At 57.1% G+C, this 19,803-nt stretch overlaps 1 protein-coding gene across 4 annotated transcripts in view; it reads right to left on the bottom strand.

Moving 5' to 3' along the window:
- Nucleotides 1-19,803, bottom strand: part of ABR (ABR activator of RhoGEF and GTPase) — a 175,366-nt gene that overhangs the window by 11,996 nt on the left and 143,567 nt on the right. Inside the window, exon 1 of one of the 4 annotated variants that reach the window (XM_090290772.1) lies at nt 9,787-10,217. The exons of the other annotated variants lie outside the window; for them this stretch is intronic. Coding sequence (XP_090146898.1) covers nt 9,787-9,948 — 162 coding nt within the window. The 5' untranslated portion in view covers nt 9,949-10,217. Of the gene's footprint in view, nt 1-9,786; nt 10,218-19,803 lie in introns of those variants that run through there. 4 annotated transcript variants of the gene reach the window in all.

A 19,803-nucleotide genomic window follows, 5' to 3' on the forward strand; every position in this document is an offset into this window, starting at 1 on the left:
TGCGCTGGGTCCAAATGCTCACTCTTCACACAACTGTGTGAACTGGGGCAAGTCACTTAACCTCTTCAAACCTCAGTTTCCTCACGGGTGTCCACACCTGCCTCACAGGGTGGTTATGGAAACCAGCAACAGTACATGACGACTAGTGAGCAGCTCCCCGATTGACATCTGGCCCTATGCCAAACCCTTTATCTGCAGCATCTCAATTAATCATCATAACAAGCCTTGCAGGTTTAAGCCTTTACAGCTGCTCCCATCTTACAGACGAGGACATGGAGGCTTAACGAGAATGAGGCCCTTGCCCAGGGCCGCACATCTAGAAGGGGAGAGCCCAGGGACAAAATCAAGTCTCTGACTCATCTGCTCTGCTAAACCTGCAAGATAACAGGTAAAGCGCCTGGCCTGGTGTCTACAGCTCTTGGCAACCGCGGCGCTGCTGTTACCGTTATTTATCTAGAAAGGAGACATCAGGGCTCCTGGCGCGTGGCCGGGCACCACGGGCAGGCCTGGGTGCTGGCAGGCCACCTCCACTACGATCCTTCTGTTCCCTCCCTCCCTGCTGGTTCTGTTCCAGCTGCCAAGTAGCAGCCTTACATTTTCCTGGGAGAATCTGAGACAGGTAGCCCCAGGCCTCGGGAATCTTCAGTTCCCCTCGGCCCTTTGCACGGAGACCCTGTCCCTCCACAGCCTGCCGGCGCCATCTGCAGCGTTTTACACGCACCAGCCTGTCTGAGGCCAGGTCTGGGTAAGGCGGCACTTCCGATGTTCACTTCGAGTCCCACCACTGCTATACTCCCGATCCCCTCTACAGGTGCACCCTGGTGCCCGCGCAGGGAGGACCGTCCGGCCCCGCGGCACCCCAACAATGAAGCTCTGTCTCCCAGGAGGCCAGCAGCCTCCAGAAGCCAAGTCTATTTCAGGATGTCATTTAAATACAGAGAAGGGAGGGTGCAGAGTAGAGAGGGACATGGCACATTTTCCAGAGAAATGATGCTGCCTGAATTGCTGTGGCTATTTATAACCCCTGGGAAATGTGGACTCTGCTATTTCCTGATTAGATTAGTGCTGGGGGCAGAGGGGCCAGCCCCTGGGATGGCAGCGGGTGGGAACACCTGACTGCTGACCCTCCAGTCCCGGCAGGTAGGCACCACCCACCGGCCCTGCGGAGCAGGGACCTGGGGGACATCAGGTCACCTGAGGGAGGGAGGTAGATGGGGCTACGAAGGGCAAGGTTGGGGGAGCCCCCACTGGACCCTTCCTGCATCCTACAGGAAATACGCCCACAGCGCGGCTCCCCAAGGTGGGGTCCAGGCAGGAGACTGAAATGGCCACAGAAGACAAGCAGGTCACGGAGCGTGCCGGAGACAGGGATGAACACGTGGGCGGTACACCGCCACTGGAAGCAGCTCGGCCATGGGGAGCCGCCTTTGGAGCTGGACTTGGTCTGCTCATGTCTGCATATGCAGACCTCTCTCGGGGAGACTCTGCTGACCTTTGAAATACATGTCCAGGAGAGAACCTGGGCTCCCTGTGACAAAATCCTAGGCTCTCGCTGAAAATCCCCCCCCCCCCGCCCCCAGGAGGTTTACCTGCGGAGACTCTGGCAGGTGGCTATCACCTTCATTTTGGGAATGTCCTCAGGAGTCCCCTCCTCCTGCCGTTTCTCACCAGCCTGGGGCAGGTGAGCCAGGGCTTCTCCTTCCCTCTGGCTCCAGGGCTGTTTACGGCTCCCCCACCACCACCCAGCACACCATGCTTGGGACTTCCGTGGCATCAGAGAGTCTGGAGTCCCCCTCCTGCTCCCCTGAGTAGGTGACAGAGCCCACATTCAAATCCGGCTGTTCTGACGATGGGCAAGTCTTCCCCACTACGCCACAGACCTTCAACCACGCGGCTGGCTGAAGTCTTCTGGGGATTCCTGCCTCCACCCCTTTCCCCTCACCCTCACACGGGTCACTTCAATCTTCAGCGAGAGGCCTGTGGTGGCCCCATCCATGGGCAGCAGGGACAAGCAGCGTCAGAAGCAGCAGTACAGCCCAGGGGAGGGGGAGGCACAGGCCCAGAGCAGCCAGCAGTGTGTGACTTTGGAATGTGACATAGGTGCTCCCTGGTGAGTAGGAACCCATGCAGACAGTATTCACCAGCGGCCCCAAGGGGTCCCAGGACCGCAAGCACCCCTACAGTCCCTCGACACTAAACCCCTCCCGCTGGAGTCTCCCTGTGTCATTTCCACAGGACAGGCCCAGAGGCCCCAAGGAACCCGCCTCCCCAGCACAGCCCCCGTCCCACTGCCTGTCCCTCTAGGCCAAGCACAGCTGTCCCCTCGGCTGGGCTGGCCCCCTGGGCCTGTCCTGAGTGGTGGCGTGGACTTCCCTGAAAGCCCAGAGTTGTTTTTAGGCCTAATGAAAACTAAGTGCTTCTTAACAGTAAGGATAGTTAATTCAGTCTACCAAAGTTGTCACCCTAAGAGGGGAACAGGGTACTGAACAGGAAGGCAGAACTGTCTGGCCGTGTTTCTGGGGATGTCTGTCAGAAGCCCGAGTGTTGGGCTGTGATCGGCCCTGAGCCAGGTATCTTGTCTGCCTGGGGGTACGTTTCCTGTGGCTCCCAGGCCAGTGGCCACAGCGGGTCCTGTGCCGGCTTTCCCCTGCCCTTCTCTAAGTGCATTCACATGCTCTGGGCCGGGTCCCCTTGGGACACCAAAGCCAGCCTGTCACTGGGGCAGACCACAGGCGTGAGAGGCATGGTAGCGCTGGCAACTCGGGGAACAGGGAGCTGCCAAGAGCCTGCCTCTCCCGCCTCGTGGGGAGGGTACTGGAGGATTCCGTCAACGTGGCAGGGTGGAGTGGGAGCAAGAGGCCAGGGCCTGGATCCTGGCTTCCAGCTCAGCAGCTGGTCGGGGAGACAGGGTCAGGTTCTGCAGACTCACCCATCTTCCCAGAGGCCTGCCCTCCCCGCAAGGCCAGGCAAGCTGTGCCCTCCAGGACTTCGCCCTGCAGGGTCAGGCACCCACTCCCAGGCCAGCCACACGGCAGACTTGTGCAAGGTGCTGGGATGAGGCCACTTCGCCTCAGCTTGCCTCCCCGCAATCCCCTCCCCAGAACTTTGAAGTTCCCAGAGGCCCACATATGGAAAGGGTTTGGCGGCTCTGAATGAAGCTTTTATTGAAGCCAGGTTAGCCTCACGGCACCCACTGTGACCTGCCTTCCCCAGCGCTCTGCATTCCAGCATTCGGCCTGCTCTGTGCCGGCCACACTTTTAGCCCTTGGGCTGGGCAGAGCTGCAGCCAGAACTCAAACCTGGGCTGCTCTGGGAGACCCCCAAGGCCGGCACAATTCTCCCAGAGCCCTGGGGCCCACCTACCCCTCCCTGCCACACAAAGCCCGGAGACTTCGCCCCAGAACCGGGCCTCAAACTCAACAGCCAGGAAGTTGCCCCAACCCAGCTCAGGGACATGTTGGGGGCACTAGGGTAACAAGATCAGGGTCACTGGGGAAAAGGAACTGAACAGGGTCCAAGCAGCACAAAGACAGCCCCCAGCAGCCCTGTCTCGAACGGGAAGGGCCCACTTTAGAGGTCAGAGTCCAAGTCCAGAGGCTGCCGGAGGTCCTGACTGGGAAGCTTCATGCCAGCTGCCACAGCTAGGACCAGGCGAGGGCCTTCTGGACGACCATGGGGACACAGTGGCCTCCCTCTGAACCTGGAGTCATTGGGTAACGATGATGACAGTCCTTCTCTGCAGCTGACTTCACCCTCCATTTCCCAGCCAGGAAGGCTATCTGGGCACTGAGCCTGTTAGTAAGGATGAGAGGCACTGGACCCTACGCCTGCGCCTGCCAAATGGCCTTCCAGCGGACTCTTCCCTGTGCCCCACACACCCCGCATCTCACATTTGCGAGCAATCATTAAGAGTAACCACCATCTCTACACACAGCATGCTGGCTGGGTACCACACACAACAAGTCTACCCACTGGGCAGGAACCCCGCATCTAGGAGCACCCCACCCAGGGCATAGAGCTCCGACCCCAATGGGCCCCTTGGCCACCGGACAACTGGACAGCTGAGAAACAGCCACAGGCCCCCGTAGGCTCGGGGCCTCCTCTGTGGCAGGGAGGTATGTGTGACGGCTGAGACCTGGGCTGCCTGGGTCTGAGCACTGGGTTCTGTTCTAAGTCACTCCTAGGACGTCATCTGTGTCACTCTCTGAGCCTCAGTTTCCTCAAATGTAAAATGAGCGGCCAATAACAGCACCTGGTCAGTTATCACCTACCTCACATCAGAGCTAAGAGCTACGCCTGGCGCTCCCTCAGCCTGTGCTCAAAGCGTGTCAGCATCACTAACGCTGGGCGTCAACTCTCGGGGGGCTTCCTGCTGTACTCGGGTTGAAAACTGAACTCCTGCCTGTGGCCTGCGAGGCCCTACAGAAGCTGGCCACTGCCCACTCCACCCGAGGTACTCCACCCTCCCCACGCAGCCTGTCTACCTCTGAACACACATGGTCCCCCCGCTTGCAGGGTTTGTGCCCTGCTGGTTCCTCGGCCTGGAGTGCACTGTCCCAGATCTTTCAAGAACCCTTCCTGACATTTAAATCTTATTCCAAAATTCTCTCTCTAAGCAAGGCCTCTCCCTCCCCACTACTCTCTAATCCGTTACCCAGTTTAATTTTCTTTACAGCACCTGGATAGCCTGAAATAATCTCATTTATTGCCTGACTCCTCCCATGGGCAGAAAGTTCCATGAGAGCAAGGCCTGTTGGCCTGGGACACCTCTGGAGTGGCCTGCACACTAAAGGTGCCCCAATGATATTTGGGGACCAAATGAACTGATTGGGATGCTGGGGGTGGAGAACATAGCGTCTTTCCTCCAGGGCTCCTTCATGGCTAAGGCTGAGAAGGCCCGCATTCCTGCGTGCCTCTCTGCTTCCGTGCTCCGTGAATGGCTGGCCTTGGCCCAGGAGCAGCCCTGTGACCTCTCCCACCCAGACTTTCCCACTGTGGGCTTAAGGCTCAGGAAGAGGAATCTTGAGACATGGCCAAAAGCATCATGTGAACTGGATCTAGGGTATCATCCTATACAGCTCTTTCTTTATGCTGATGCCAGAGAACCAGAGAGGTGAAGAGTTGCTCAAGGTCACACGTCAAGTTAAGATAGTAGACTCAGGGTCAGCCCCACCAGCTGGTGCCTCTCTGTCTCTGGCTTCTCGTGCTGCACAAGCCTGAGGGGTGGGAGTTCTTCGAGAAGGAAGCCTTCAGCCACCCGGTGGGAAGGCAAGCTGTTGCCCTCTCTACATATGGGAGGCACCAATGCTGGCTGGGGTCACTGTATGGGATAGTGACCATTCCAGCCTCCACCTCAGCAGTAAATGGCACTCTTCCTGCAGAAGACTCACAAAGGGCCAAGGACAGTGGGGCCTTAAGTCTAAAACTCACTGGGATCCAGATCCAGGACTGACTGGCTTTTTCCCAGGGCCTGGGCAGGCAGGTGTGGGAAAATGTGTTCCTCTATGGGGCTGGGGAGCTGTCAGAACACATACCACATCGTCTTGTGCCCAGCATGATTTGACAGGAAAAAAGAAAGCCCATTTGGCACCTGCTGACCAGCTCCTGACAATGTGGGCAGCCAGCATGGCCACTTAGCAGAGGCCTGGGCCTTTCCAGAGGGTTTGCCAGTGCTTGGCAACTTCCCAAACCAATACCTGCAGAAGTTTCTGGGCTTTTTCCAGAAGGTCTGCCCTCCTGGGGCCTCAGTGCCTCTGGATACCCCTGCCACACTGGACTTGGCAGCTCTGGCCTTTCAGGAACCACCCTGGCTGGCAGGCTCAGCTCCCTGGGCCAAGGCCATCCAAAAGCTGGGGCACCAAGCCCAGCACAGCTGACCGGCCAAGTCACCTGTGGGTCAGAGATGCTGGGAAGGGCCAGTGCCTTTTCTAACCTTCCCAGGTGACCAGAAATAGCACCTGGCCAAGTTCCCTTAGAGCAAGCAAGGTGTTTCCCACCTTGGGGTCTGTGACCCTAAAATATCACACAATCTGTGTGTCTGGTTGGCTCTGTGTCTGGGTGGAGGCTCCATAACCTTGGTCAGATACTCGGCATCAAGGACTCGTGCTCTGTGGACTCACACAGCCCTCTCGGGAGCCAGCTTAGTGGAGCAGCGGTAGCCCAGGGGTCAGGAGGACACCCATGGGGCCCCAGGAATGACGTCCCCTCTCTCTCTAGGGAGGGAGCACAGGAGGAATGCAGGGAGGTCCCTCCACTCCCCTCACCCTCCAGCTGGCCTGTCGCAGTCCTGGCCCACACAGAGGCGGGGAGGGAATGAGCAGGCTGCGAGGTTCTCCGGTCCTGGGAGAGGCACCCTGTCCCTTTCCTACAGCCAAGGAATCACCACAGAGGTGTGGGTGGGCATGTGCGCAGTGAAGACATGGGATGTGGGTACCTTCCCCTCAGCGAACAAGGTGGAGAAAGGTGGGGCTGAGGGCCGGGACTGGGGCTGGGGCTGAGCAGTGGGTGGCCAGAGTAGGACAAATGTCTACTGCACAAGGTTTCAAGTTCTTTCTTGATGCCCAGAGCCAGATCATGAAATAAAGTAAATGAGCACAAGACATATCTGTCTCATATCCCAGCACCCTCATACCCTCCATAGCCAGTGACTGGCTGAGTGAGCCTTGGGGGTGTACACATGGTTTGCAGAACTCACTGGTGCTACCTGTTAGGAAGATCTGTCAGTTTAAACGGCAGGGGCCAGAGGCTGTCCTGTGGTGGCAATCAAGAGGGTAAAGAAAGAGACCCTCCTGAGCCCTAAGGCTCCCCAGACAAGTGGCCTCTCATCCTGTCCTTCCTTCAGTGACACCTCTGACCCTCCCTAGCAGCTGAGGGAGCAAACCCCATCACAGAGCAGCGAACCCACTAGGGTTCAGCAGCAAACCCCCCAATTTACCTTGCCGGCCTCCAGCTTCTGAAGAGAAGCTTCCTGCAGGCAGGGAATTCTCAGACCTACATGGGAAGCCCTCAAAGCAGAGACAAGGTCATCAGGAACCAACCTCAACTCTCCCCCACTCCCCTGAACCCTGCCAGTTCTGCCTGCTGCCCCCCCCCCCCCCGCCCCCAGCCCCCAGCCCATATCTGGCCTGGCCTCAGTGGGAATGTCTTGGCTTTGGCTGCAAGGTGACAAAGAGGCCTGGATTCCTCCCTCCCACCACCACAGCCCCCAGATGAGTACTTCTGGGCCAGCCTCAGTGGCCGCTTCTAGGCCTCTATGGCTCCCACAAGTGACCCCATTAAAACCTGTGGACACTTCAGGGGGTGGGGTTTGGGGTATCTCTTCTAGCCTTTCTGTCCAAGGTGCAGCCTAAGGATCTAGAAGCAGATCCTGGGAGGAGGGGCAGGCACTGAGCTTGGTCCCCTTGAGTGTGATTTGGAGCAAATAAGAAAAAGGAAAGTAGAAATGTGAGGTTAAAACACCAAGAGGACTGGCAGACCTACAAACCCAAATGCCACGTGTCTTCTCTGCTAAATGCTTGCACAACAAACCAATTGCCAAGTCAGAGGCCAAAATGAGGCTTCATCCCCAGAACTCTCTTCGGGGATAAGAACAACCCCAGCCATAGCTGCCTGGGACGCAAAGGAAGTCCCTGCCTCCCCTCTTCCAGCAGCTGCAGACTCCTTGGGCCAGAGGCCCTACAGGTCAATACTGGGACTCTCCCATCTGAACTGATTCTTCAGCGCTGGCAGAGTCCCCAGATGAGTCACACACACCCTCCTCCAGCCTTTAATGAATCTTCGGTTAAATGGGAGCAGGAGGGCCACAGGTGTCTCAGGCACCCACAGCATCAAATCCTTAGGGCCAAGTTGATGAGGCGACCCCTCCCACCAGGCTGGGCAGTACTAGGCACGCTTCCCCCACCCCCGTAAGCTGCTACCTGATCTAAGCCCCTCTCCTGGCAGGGAGCCTGCTGCACTGCCAACACTTAGGCAGCCGCAGCCGGGGCTCAGCAGGGCAGGCACAGCAGGGGGGATGGATGTCCCTCTGTCACTCTTGGTGAAGACCCTATGTCTGTGTCGCCGACATACTTTGTCTCACAGCAGGGGCTAGGAGACTGAATCGCCCACCACACAAGAGCCTCCCAGTGCCAGAGCCACCCTGCAGTGGCACTGACGCCAATCAGCTCGGCAGCCCAGCGCCTGGCAGGCCCGCCACTCATGCCCAGAGAGCACCATGAGACATGGGGCCGCCAGACACCCCCAGAGGCAGAGCCTGCAGAAGGACTCACAAAGCAGCTTCTCAGCTTTGCCAGTCACAAGCCTAGGAAGGCCTGGGATTTTAGGGTTTAAAAGTTGCCCCCTCCTGCCAGGTGCCTCCCCAAAGGTGCAGGTAAATCAGAAGGGCTCTGTTTCGCTGGCTGAGGGCCAGGAACCTGCTGGGTCAGTTTCTTGACAACCTGGAGGTTTGGGATTGGATGGGGAGCTTTGGGCTGGTGTGTGCTGGCCTCAGCAGGGTTTGGGGGATGGGGGTGTAGGGGAATGGCTCCGTGCTGCTGGGCACAGACAGCTGCCTCAGCACAGAGGGGCTCTGGGAGCAGCTGAGGCCAGCAGGGCTCTGCTGGCCTGGTCCCCAGAGAGGCTGAAGGTGACACAGCGGCTAACGCAGGACAGCTCAAGTTGCTGCCCTGCCCAGCACTTTCCAGGACTGATGTCACCTCTAGGAGGTCAAGTTAAGCCCACTGGCAAGGGACAAAACTAGACCAGGAGCCAATGGGCCCAAGATCACTTCCTCTTGGCAGGTGCCAGGAGCCTCTATGCTGGCTGGCAGTGAGGACTTGCACAAAGGGTCCCCTTCTGAGCTATAGGAGAGCTTGCAAATCCCCATTCGCCACACAGACTAGCCAAAGCCTCCCTTATCACTACCTTGAAGGGCATGGCTCTGGCCACCAGGACAGGGGCTGTGGCATCTTGCTCAGGCAGTTAAGTTGATCTGCGGTTATCAAGCACTAACTGTGTGCTAGGCACTGGGCCTGGCTATTCCTCGGATGTCGGGTGCCAGGGCCCTGAGCCAGCCCCGAGGCAGCCTGCCCAGCTGCAGGACAGTCTGCTTCTATCTCAGATTTTAATCCCACCCAGGTCTGAGGCAGCAAGCAGGATGGGCAGCCTTCCCTGCCACAGCTTGGTCTGAGCTGCCCGCTGGGTCAGAAGACTCCTGGCACACTGACTGAGTTGCCTGGTGCCTATCTGGCACTGGGCCTGCAGTCAGTTGGTGGTCTCTGAAGAGGCAGCCTATGGACCCCAGACTCCGCACACCTCTGCCTCCTCACCAGCCCCCCCAACCTCCCTGGTGGGGAGTGATGCCATGTCCCATACAAAGAAACCTCAGATGGCTGATGGTGTTGAGGTGCCCCTGTCAGTGTCCCTCAGCAATATAGGGGAGTAGGGTCTCAGCTGAACACTGCGGTACCACAGATACTCAGGAGCCCTTTGCCTAGTCTGTTCATATTCCTGCCCCTACAGACTCAGAAGCCAGGCAATCCTCTCCCACAGGAGACAAACCCTCTTTTCCTGAGACAGGGACAGATGCAGAGAAAGCAGCTAGGGTCCGCGGTGGGGGCAGCAACCAGCATCAATCATCAAATTGGGGCCAGTACAGCAGACCTGAAGGCAGACCCCAGCTCAGTCCCAGGCTCCACAGTGAGGCAGGAGTTGGCATGGAGCTCCACAAGGAGGGGGCAGAGCAGCCTCGGCAGCCCCCAGCCTCCCTCAGCACCCGACAGCCCACCCCCTCCGGCCCCCTACCAGCACCTTTTGTCGGAGCAGCTTGCTGCGCACACGGCCCCAGAGCCGGGCGCCCGTGTTGGGGGCCCGCTTGCTCCCTGGCTCCTCCAGCTGATCCAGGCAGCAGCGCTCCAGGGGCTCGCACACCGCCTTCAGGCTACAGTCAGGCTGAGGCAGCACGTCGGTCATGCCGGCGGCCCGCTGTTGGCCCCGACAGCTGGGGACGCAGGAGCGGCACTGGAGCTCAACGGCGGAAAGGGCGGACAGATGGAGCGCTCAGCCCCCACCGGCAGGCAGTTACTGGAGTTGGGCCGGGAAGCACATGGTGCGAGGCAACGCTTTCTCCTCCCCACGCGTCCCTCCTCCGGGGAGACTGCCGCCGGTGGAGCCCCGCGGCTGGGGCCCTCTCCTTGCCTGCTGGTCCCCGCGGCGCCTGAGTGCGTGCGCCACAGACGGTCGAAGCTGCGCGGGGAGGTCCCCGCCTCCACCGAAGGAAGTGACTCAGAGGCACGGAGGCTGCCCCCTCCAAAAAACCCAACCTCTGGGTTTTAACTCCTGGCAGGCTGGGGCTCCTCCGAGCACCGGCCCTGCCTTTCTCCCTCCAGCCCCTACTAAATAAAGTTTGACAAGCAGCTAAACACAATCCAGTCCCTTCCCCTCTAGATCCCAGGTTAACCCCTTCACCACCGGGCTGCTCCCTGGGGCCAGGGGCGAGAGAGGCTTCCGGGGATACAGAAGGGGTGAGCAGGGGCTGGGGCTCAGGGGCAGGAGCTGCGTTTTGGCCATCAACAGCTGCCCTTGTCCTGGAAAAGGATCTGCACTGCCCTGGAGTTCTGCATCCTAACCCCCAACTCCTACCCCAGGGCACCTCCCTCAATGCCAACTCAGTGACAGGGCCAGACAAGCATGTACCAGCAATCAAACCTCTTGCAGAGTGTAAAGAATAAGGAAGGTCCCTAGTGAGGCAGCCTCCTGGGCTTTAGGGGCCCCAGAACCAATCAGCTACTAGGGGCCCTCTCTTGGGACAAGAACAAAAGCCAAGGATGACACTGGTCACCAGTGCCCAGCAAGAGGTGTTCCACCCACAGCCACTTTTAACCACAGCCCTGTGCACCTCACCAGGAAGTCCCAAAGCAAGGCTTGTGCTGCCAGGGGCAGAGGATGCCGGCGGGCAAGGGGCCATCAGCTACTGTGTGCAAGCACCTTGGGAGCTAGAGATGCACGGACTTGTTTTTGACCATCGAGTTGGTGACTGAACCGAAGAGCGAGAAGGGAATCGTTTTGCAAGGCAACAATACAAATGTGAGCTTTGGAAAAACTTCTAACACAGGTTTTCCAGAGAGCAGAGAAAGGCCTGAACCCCAAATGATTAGGGTACACAAACATAGAGGCGCCCAGAATGTCACACCACACAGAGCTAGGCACAAGGCAGGAAGGAAACCAGTGTTTTCATACTGCCAACCACGAGCTGGGGCTTTCAAGGATCCGACTGCATTTAAGTCTCACGACTTCTGTGATGTTGGTGTTATGGTTCTGGCTTTAGAACTGACGAGATTGGGGTTCAGGGAGGTAAAGTTCTCCCTGGAGGTCACGCAGCCGCAGCAGGTTGTTTGCAAAGCACTGGGTGCTCACTACCACTGGGCCTCAATGACATGTGGCTGGTTCTTTGGCTTCAGGAAAAAAAAGCTAAGTCAGGACATCTGGCTGACCCCAGGGCAGGTGGGTCAGGGCACAGAACCAGTCCTTGGCCTCTGGAATACCCGTGTTAGGTCTCAACCAGCATACAGGTCTTGGGGTTTAATGTCAGAGGCCTTGGTGCTTTTCAAGATAAGTGGCTTCCTGCAAATAGCCAAGACCTGATCATAGTAAGAGCTGCCCTTTCCTGAGAGTTTACTATGCAATGGTCACTCCGCTAAACCTGCACATGGATGGACTCAATTAAGTACCAGTATTCCCATTTCCCACCTGAGGAAAAGAAGGACACTGAGAAACTGAGCTATGTGCCCAAGGCCAGGCCAGGCAATGAACAGAGGGGGGCTGACTGCAAAGCTTATGCCCTCATGCTGTGATATGTGGTGGTGGTGACAGGGTCTGGCTCTGCACTGCCTCTGCCTGGCTGGTAGAGGTGGGGTCCTGGGGCCCTGCAGAGCACCCAGGCCAGCCTCATCTCCTCTGGGGCTCCACACTCCACACCCCTACCTGTACGGTGTAGATAGGGCTGGGCTGCCAAGGCTGTACCAAACCTCCTCATACCTGAGCTAAAGTTGCCTAAAGCCACTGCAGCTAAATGGGGCTGAGCCACACAGCTTTTCCAGCACCTCAAGGCAGAGGGGAAGAGACCCAGAGAGGCAGTGACACACCTGTGTCCCCTGCCCAGATGAGCCTGGGTCATTTTTCCTGACCCATCCTTTACCTGCCTCTCCCAGGCCACCTGCATGCCACCTCTGAAGATAGCCTTCTCCAGCCCCGTGAGGGGTCAGGCAGCTTCCTCGCCCTAGCTGCCACAAAACCCATTTCCTCCAGAAAATCTTTGCTCATCCCTGCAGTCCTTATTTCTTCATCCTATTCATTTCATTCAAGACACCTCTACTGAGGGCCTGTCTGTGTGCCTGACTCTGGGGCAGGGTGGGGAATCACAGAGATGAACCAAAAGTTTGCACTTGACAAAGCTGACATCCCAAGCAAGGAGAGGAGATATGGGTTTAAACACCTTTCAACAGGAGGGAGAAAGGCATTCATGCATCTGGCACATATTAATTGTACACCTACCCTGCATCATACTCAGATGGACAAAGCATTGTTTTTGCCCTCAAGAAATCCAATCTTGCCCTGACCAGTGTGGCTCAGTTGGTTGGGCGTCATCCTGCAAAGCGAAAGGTCACCAGGTTGATTCCTGGTCAGGGCACATGCCTGGGTTGTGGGTTTGGTCCCAGCACATATGAGAGGAATCTCTCACATTGATGTTTCTCTCCCTCCCTTTCTCCCTCCTTTTCCCTCTCTCTAAAAATAAGCAAATTGTGTGTGTATATACATATGTGTGTGTGTGTGTGTGTGTGTGTATATATATATAAATCCAGTCTTATCATGGAAGGCTTCCTGGAGGAGGGGTTGGTGTGGTCCAAATTGCTGTGGAAAAAGGCCATCCACCCCATCTCTACTCTGCATCGCTCGGCTAATGTGCAACTGCTGGTTGTGTAACTGGCTGGTAAGGTGCCATTATAAATGCTGACCACATTCACCTGCTGTAGACACATGGTCAGCACTTGGCACCACCGACTGGTTAACTTCAAAACTGGCCCCTCACTGGCTTTCTAAGGCCTCCTCTCTCTATCTGGGTCACATTTCCCAGGATGCAGTTTGGGGGAATGCTGTGCCCCACATGTGCAGGTGTGTGGGAGAAGGGGGACAGAATAGATCCTGTTCCCAAAGCTCTATGCTTATCTGTCTTAGGAACCCCAGGCTCAACACTTGTCTGGGTAAAGCCAGTTCTGATTGGATGAAAGATGGCCAACTAGTCTCCATGGTGACATAAGTGCCTTAGCAGATGGGTAGCTGTTAGGAGATTGTTCCCTTGAGCTGCTCATCTTTCCCTTCCTCCCTTTGAGGGCAGCACAAATTTGCTTTTTCTTCCCCAAGCCTGACTCAGTCCTTCCTGGAGTCCATGATCTAGGATCAGAGGCTACAGGGGCTGTTGTACAAGACAAATGTTCCCAGCAAGTTCCTCAAAAGCAGCCATCTGAGTTCTGGTCCCTCTGCCCCACCATGGACCCTTCCTCATCCTTGCTGAATGGGCTAGGCTCAGACGATCCTGGCCACCCAGGAAGTGACCACATCCCCTCCCCACTCTGTCCACCCCTTCCATCCAGCCACACCTGGCAGGACCCGCCTCTGAGGAGAGGCAAGGGCCCCTGTCTGCATAAACAGAGCCTGGGTGGTAAGGCCCACACGAACAGATGTCACTGTCTTTGGAATTAAAAACATTCCTAGTAGACTATCCAGTCATTTCTCATCCCCTCCCCAGGCTCTCTGCCAGAGGCATGAGAAGGGCCGTTCCTACAAAGATGCAGGCAGGACCCTGGGTTATACCCAGGGAGCGGTATATACCTGGAGTGGCCAGGACCAGCCACCCAGCACAGCTGTAACAGAGGTAAAATCAGGCTAAGTGATCAGCAGTGGCAAGAGAAAAAGGTCCAACAGGGAATCTATGCAGCCTGAGTTGTGTGGGCAGGAGACACAGGGGCTGAGACCAGTGCTGCCCTGGTGACAGCGTGGGGTGGGGACAGCTTCCAGGCACAGCCTCCAGCCTGTGAACACAGAAAAAAGGCTCTTCCTCAGAACTTTGGGAGGCTGCTGTCACTTCCCCAGAGTGACCTCCTTTCTCCCACTGGAAAGACTTTCATCTTTCCTCAGACCCAGGCCAGAACCCCAATTCTCTGTCCCTGTCCTCAATCAAATGTCACTAAGCCAGGAAAAGGAGTTTCTGAGCAACAAGTCAGGCCAAGGCCACAGGCCCCTCAGTGAGGAAAGTCTGGAGTAAGGGGGAAGGGAGGGCCCCAACAGGCTGCCTGGAGAGTCTGGGTGCTGGAGCTGGGAGCCAAGGAGCCTGGAGTCGTGCTGAGGATGAGGCCTGGGAGGGACGTGGTTGAGGTCCGACAAAAACTTTCCTTCTCAGTCCCTGAGGACAGCATGGAGCAGGCCCGAGGGAGCAGGGCTGGGAGGCAAGGTGGCAGTGGAGAGAAAGTGGGTCTGAGGCGGTGAGGGCTGCAGAAAGGGAGCCCGTAGTGGGTCCTGCCCAAAGACAGGCTTGGGAGTCCAGGCTGGGAGAGGAGCAGTGGGCAGGGCAATGCCTGAGAGCACCGAGGGCCTGGGCCCAGGCAGAGTGTGTGCACGCTGGCGGGGAGGGTGGCACGGCCCAGGGGAACTGTGGGAGATAGGGATGGGGGAGTCCCTTTAAGGTCAATGGCTCTGTGATCCCTACATTCCTAATGTGTGTTCTCACCTGTTCTGTGGCGATGCTAATCAAAACCCGCATATGGGAAGGGCAAAGCTCTTCAAAGAATGAGAAAGCAAGACCCATCTATATTTTCCTCTCTAACTTTCTGAGTGTCTGCTGTGTTCAAGGCCTGAGGCCCAGGGACAAGGGCAGTTTGCTCAGTCACTGAGCAACCAACGGCAGAGCTGAGCCTACAAACTACATTTTCACTCATTATTCATTCCTTTGTCCATCGTTAGAGATTCCCCACCACTGCCAAGTTGGGGACGACCTTGAACAGGTCAGTCTAACTCAGCTAGATGGAGCCCCGGCCACCTCTCCACAGCCCACCCTCCCCAGAGAGAGCTGTGAGTGATGGGGGCTCCCTCTGGCAGCCCAGGGCCTGGACGCTGCCTGCTCAACAGCTGTGTGTGGGGATGTAGTTCTCCGAGCTCTGGAATCTCAACTTGTAGATAAGTGGCTATTGGTGGCTTTCAATGGATGCCCAGGGTGGGGGTGGGGAGCAGGTTCCGAGGTGGACTTGAGGTTTAAGATGTGCACGGTGTTAGGACAGGGGGCAGCTAAAACTAAAAGCCAGTTGCTCCACAGCCCAGACCGAGCCTGCCAAGGTGTACCGCGATCCTCCCATCTCCCCAAAGACCTGCGCCGAATCACGGCACAGGACAGAGCACGCGCCATTCCCCATCCAGGCTCACTCTCCACTGTTTGTTCCAGCACCCCTTGGCGTCTTGAGGCTGCCTGGAGGCTCTGGATGGGCTGAACGGGCTGAAATAGCCCCAGAGCCTCAGAACTGCCTTGAGGGCACATCCCTGGCAACCCCTCATGATTCTCATGGCACGTGGCCACAGAAAAGGGTGGAAAATCCACGTGTGCCTTTGCGAGCAGCTTGCTTATTGAAAACAAACCCACTGGGGCACAGTGGGCAGAGCCCACCCAGCACGTGTCCATCCACTCCTTCCCGACACAACTCATGGCCAGACCAATGCCCAGACCCCCCTTGGCTGCTGGCCTGCTCCTCCTCACAGCAGGGACATGGTGTGGCTGGAGTCTCCCAGCACAGCTGGTGTCCAGAGCCTGGGGGCCTCAGGCCAGGTGAAGACAGCCTCAGGCAGGAGGGTTTGTAGGGTCACGGTCTGCTGGGCCTCTGTGCTTATTTTTCACTTTTGCTATTATTAAGAGACTCTTTTCCACTCGACTGTATGCTCCAAGAGAACAGAAGAAAGCTCCTGGCAGCCCCGGAATCTGGCCGCAAGTCCTGCCTGGTCTCTGGGGACTCAGCAGCCACTTTCTCTGAGCTCAGTTTCCACACCTGTCAAAACAGGAGCTTGGACCAAATAGTAATTTTTTTTTTTTTTTTTTTTTTTTTTTAGTAGCAAAGGGCACTCCCTACCTTTCTTTCCAAACGAAATCTTATGTCAAAGTCGCCCTGCCTCCCAATCAGATAAAAGCAAAGAGCGAGGTCCCTGGCTGAAGTGGGGGCATGGAACCTCCTCCCTCACACCTCCTCTGTCCGCCACCCCCTGCCTCGGGGAGCTTCAGGTCCCTCTCAGTAATCCCCAAGCTCTGCAGGCAGAATCTGAAGCCCCCACCTCCTTTCGAGGGGATGGGCTGGGAGCATTCCCGATGGACAGTCCTCATGAGAACTGCTGCTCCTCTTGACCACGGCCACTGGGGCTCGCTGTCCCTCAGGTCAGAGGAGGTGTGGAGGCTGGGAAGCCTGGGGGCTTTCTAAAGGAAACTCTGGGCACACTCCTGGATGAAACTCCCATGGTACCTCCACTTCCCTCTCTCGTTTTGGGAAAACTTCGGGCCTCAGCTTTGTTGGTGCTTGTTCCCCTCGGTGGCCTTACACTGGAATGAGAGTCCTCTCATTATCTCAGTCAGTCTGGTGTCTTCTGGGTCTCCCTGGCCCCAAAGCCAGAGCAACTCAGCTCTTCCCTCCAAGGTTATGGTCAGGCTGCACCCATCCCAGCTGCGCCTAGGGGTCAGACCCTCACCAAGCGCCACCACTGCACACACCCCTCAGGGCTAGCCCTGCAGCCCCCACAGGGAGGCTCTGGCAGACCCCAGCTGAAGTGTCCCCCACCCCACCCCACCCCACCCCAGCATTCATGTCCAGCTTCAGCCCTCAGTCAGGGAGGTCCCTGGCAATTCCTCTGCTAAGTCCTTCCCTCAAAGGTTTTTTTGGGAAAAAAAAAAGTCCTAAGTGGGACATCCTCAGGGACCAGTTTTTTAAATTTCTCGGAGGATGGTGTTGTAGCCTCCTTCTGCAGGGGGAGGAGCCATGCTGAGAGCATGCTGAATGCCAGGTACTGTCACTTGTTCAGACTCATTTAATACACAGGCTCAAGAGCAAGCACTAGAAGATGACACCTCAGGTCACCGTGCCATTAAGTGGTGCAGCTGGGATCAAAGCTGGGTCCTCTACCTGAGTCAAGGAGCCCTGGCCCCAGAGCTGACTGGACAGCACCCCTCTGTGGTTTGCTGAGAGGCTGAATGTTCTCAGGGCCCGAAGGAATCATTTCCCAAGGTCCTGGATCAGCTTCTCTGCCTGTCACCCACCCCTCAGAAGTGGGCGGGGTGGGGGGCACCAAGCCTGCCTGCCTGCCAAGGTGGCATTCCCAGATGGGGCAGGAGGGAGATAGAGCGCCTCGAGTCTCCATCTGCTTTGTATTGAATGCTTCCTGCCTCCAGAGTCCACCGGGCAGAGTCCAGGCTTCCCAAATCAGGAACACCTGGGAGAGGAGGCGGCTGGGCGGGCGAGGAGAGGTTATGCACCAGTTCGGGAGAGCCTCTGCACAGCAGGGGGGCTCTCTCAGGGGACCCTGCCCCTGGCTCTCCCCACCCTGCTGCCTGCACCCAAGTATCATCGAGGCATCACTGAGACCTGCCTTGAAGAGTGACAGCAGGTGGGGTGCAGGAGAGCAAACAGCCTGCAACAGCCGGGCTGGGCGGGGCGAGGGCAGGACAATGGCTCCAGTCACCAGGGCCCCTGGGAGGACAGAGTGCCCGAGAGGGAGGGGACCAGTCCTGGTGATCGACCTTCCCCTTCCAAGGGCCTCTGGCTGGCGCAGTGGTGAAGATGGCGGCCACGCAGGCCTGGTCTGAGAGCAGCGGGGATGTAAAACTGGCACTCCAGAGGCAGACTCTTCCTCTGGCCATGCACATCTGGCCCAGGTGGGGGGAGGGGAGGGGTCCATCCTCCAGGGCAGGGGCTGGAAAGCCACAGCCAGCATGGCCACTTTGGTGTCCCGGGCAGGGAGCTGTCTGGGGCTGTGAGGCTGGGGGTTACGGGAAAAGCTCTCTGGCCATCCTCACGGGCCAATGCTTTCTCACCACTGCCGCCTCCCCTCCATTCTAGTGAAAACCAGGCCACTCCCAGGGCCAGGGACAGCTAGGGTCAGTACGGCCTAAAGAACACAGGTGAGAAGGCATCAAGGACCCATGCTAATGCCTGTCATTCCACCCGGGGAGGGACCGAGCACCTCGTGGTACCAGTGGTGGACCAGAACTGGAAGGGACTTTGGGACAAGCAGGCCAATGCCCCAGAGCCTCGGCTCCTAGGGCAATAAAGCTGGCTCTCTTGACCCACAAACAGGGACAACGTTCCCCTCAGGGGCCAGAGGGAGGGACCTGGAGTCGGGGAGCCATCAACTGCCTCCCAGGCAGGCTCCTGACCCGCGCTCACTCTAAATTTCCTCACTCCACACAGTAACTGAAACCAGAAGGAGCTCCCGGCCGACAATGGCCCCTTGTTTCCAGCTCTTCCCGCTCTGCGCTCTGGGACTGGCTGCGCTGAGCGCTGCTGGGGGGGGGGGGGGGGGGCGGGGGGGGGAGAGGCCCAGAGCTGCTCAACCCCGGGGGTCAAGGCAGGAAAACCTTGGGCTGGCAGGGAACGAGGGCCCTAACCTTGACCTCCCTGCCCACTCTGATGTCTGTTCACCAAAGCTGTGTTTGATTCAATCTGCTTAAGAAAACAGATGTGACCTCAACCAGCCAAAGGCCCAAACACAGGGGTCACGTGCAGGTAACAGCCTTTGGGGGTGGGGGGCTGCTTCACAAGTCACACCCAGAATCCCTCAGGAAATCAGAAGGCAGTGTACTGTCAGATGGTCAAAAGGTCGCCCCATCTCCCCATCATCCGATGAATGCTGACTGCCAGGCCCTGTGCCCTCGGCTTCATGGACTTTCACATTCAGCACTCATGAGAGCCCATTTTACAGGCGAGGAAACTGAAGCTCAGGGAGGTAGAATAACTTATCCCATTCTCCCAATTAATGAGCAGAGAGAGCTTGACTCTCAACCCCCAGATCTGCCTGGCCTCAAAGCCACTTCGACACTGGCTGAGTGATCAGAATTCTCTTCTGTTTTCTTCACTACCACCACATGCTCCACAGCAGAAAAGGATGCATAAATGCGTGACAACATTGATGTGCATGTCATAGCTCTGATCAGCTCTTGGAGGTACATTCCATCCTTTCAGCCTCACAATAAGCTGGTGATGAAGGCAGAGTGGGGACAATTATCCCCACTTAATAGATGCAGAAACTCAGGCCCCTCAGCCCAGTGTTCTTCCCACAACGCCAGGGTAATCAGACTCCACCCTCAACACTATTTAAATGGCTGAGAGGAGGGCGAACAAGGGAGCTGAGCAAAGGAAGGTCGCAGGGTGAGATGCCTGGGGGCGCGGTGGGGGCGTACTGTTTCCCGCAACTAGAAGAAGTTAATGGTGGCCAGTGTGCTCTGGGGTTGTGGGGCTCTGCTCTCCTGTTTCAGCTGGAGAGGGATAATCAACTGGGGGTGGGGCAAGAAGGGGGGACACCCCCAGGTCTGCAGAGAAGGTCATGAAATCTCCATCCTCAGAGACCAGGCTCTTTCTCTCACTTAAGTAAGAAAAGTCTAAGGTGGAGACACCCGCAATGTCTATGACAAATGATGAATAAAGAAACAGAATGTGGAATATATATACAATGTCATTCAGCCTTAAAAAGGAATTCTGATACTTGCCACATGGATGAACCTTAAAGACACGATGCTAAGTAAAACAGCCA

The sequence above is a fragment of the Furipterus horrens genome, unplaced genomic scaffold, assembly GCF_987537825.1.
Source record: "Furipterus horrens unplaced genomic scaffold, mFurHor1.1.pri manual_scaffold_11, whole genome shotgun sequence".
NCBI lineage: Eukaryota > Metazoa > Chordata > Mammalia > Chiroptera > Furipteridae > Furipterus > Furipterus horrens.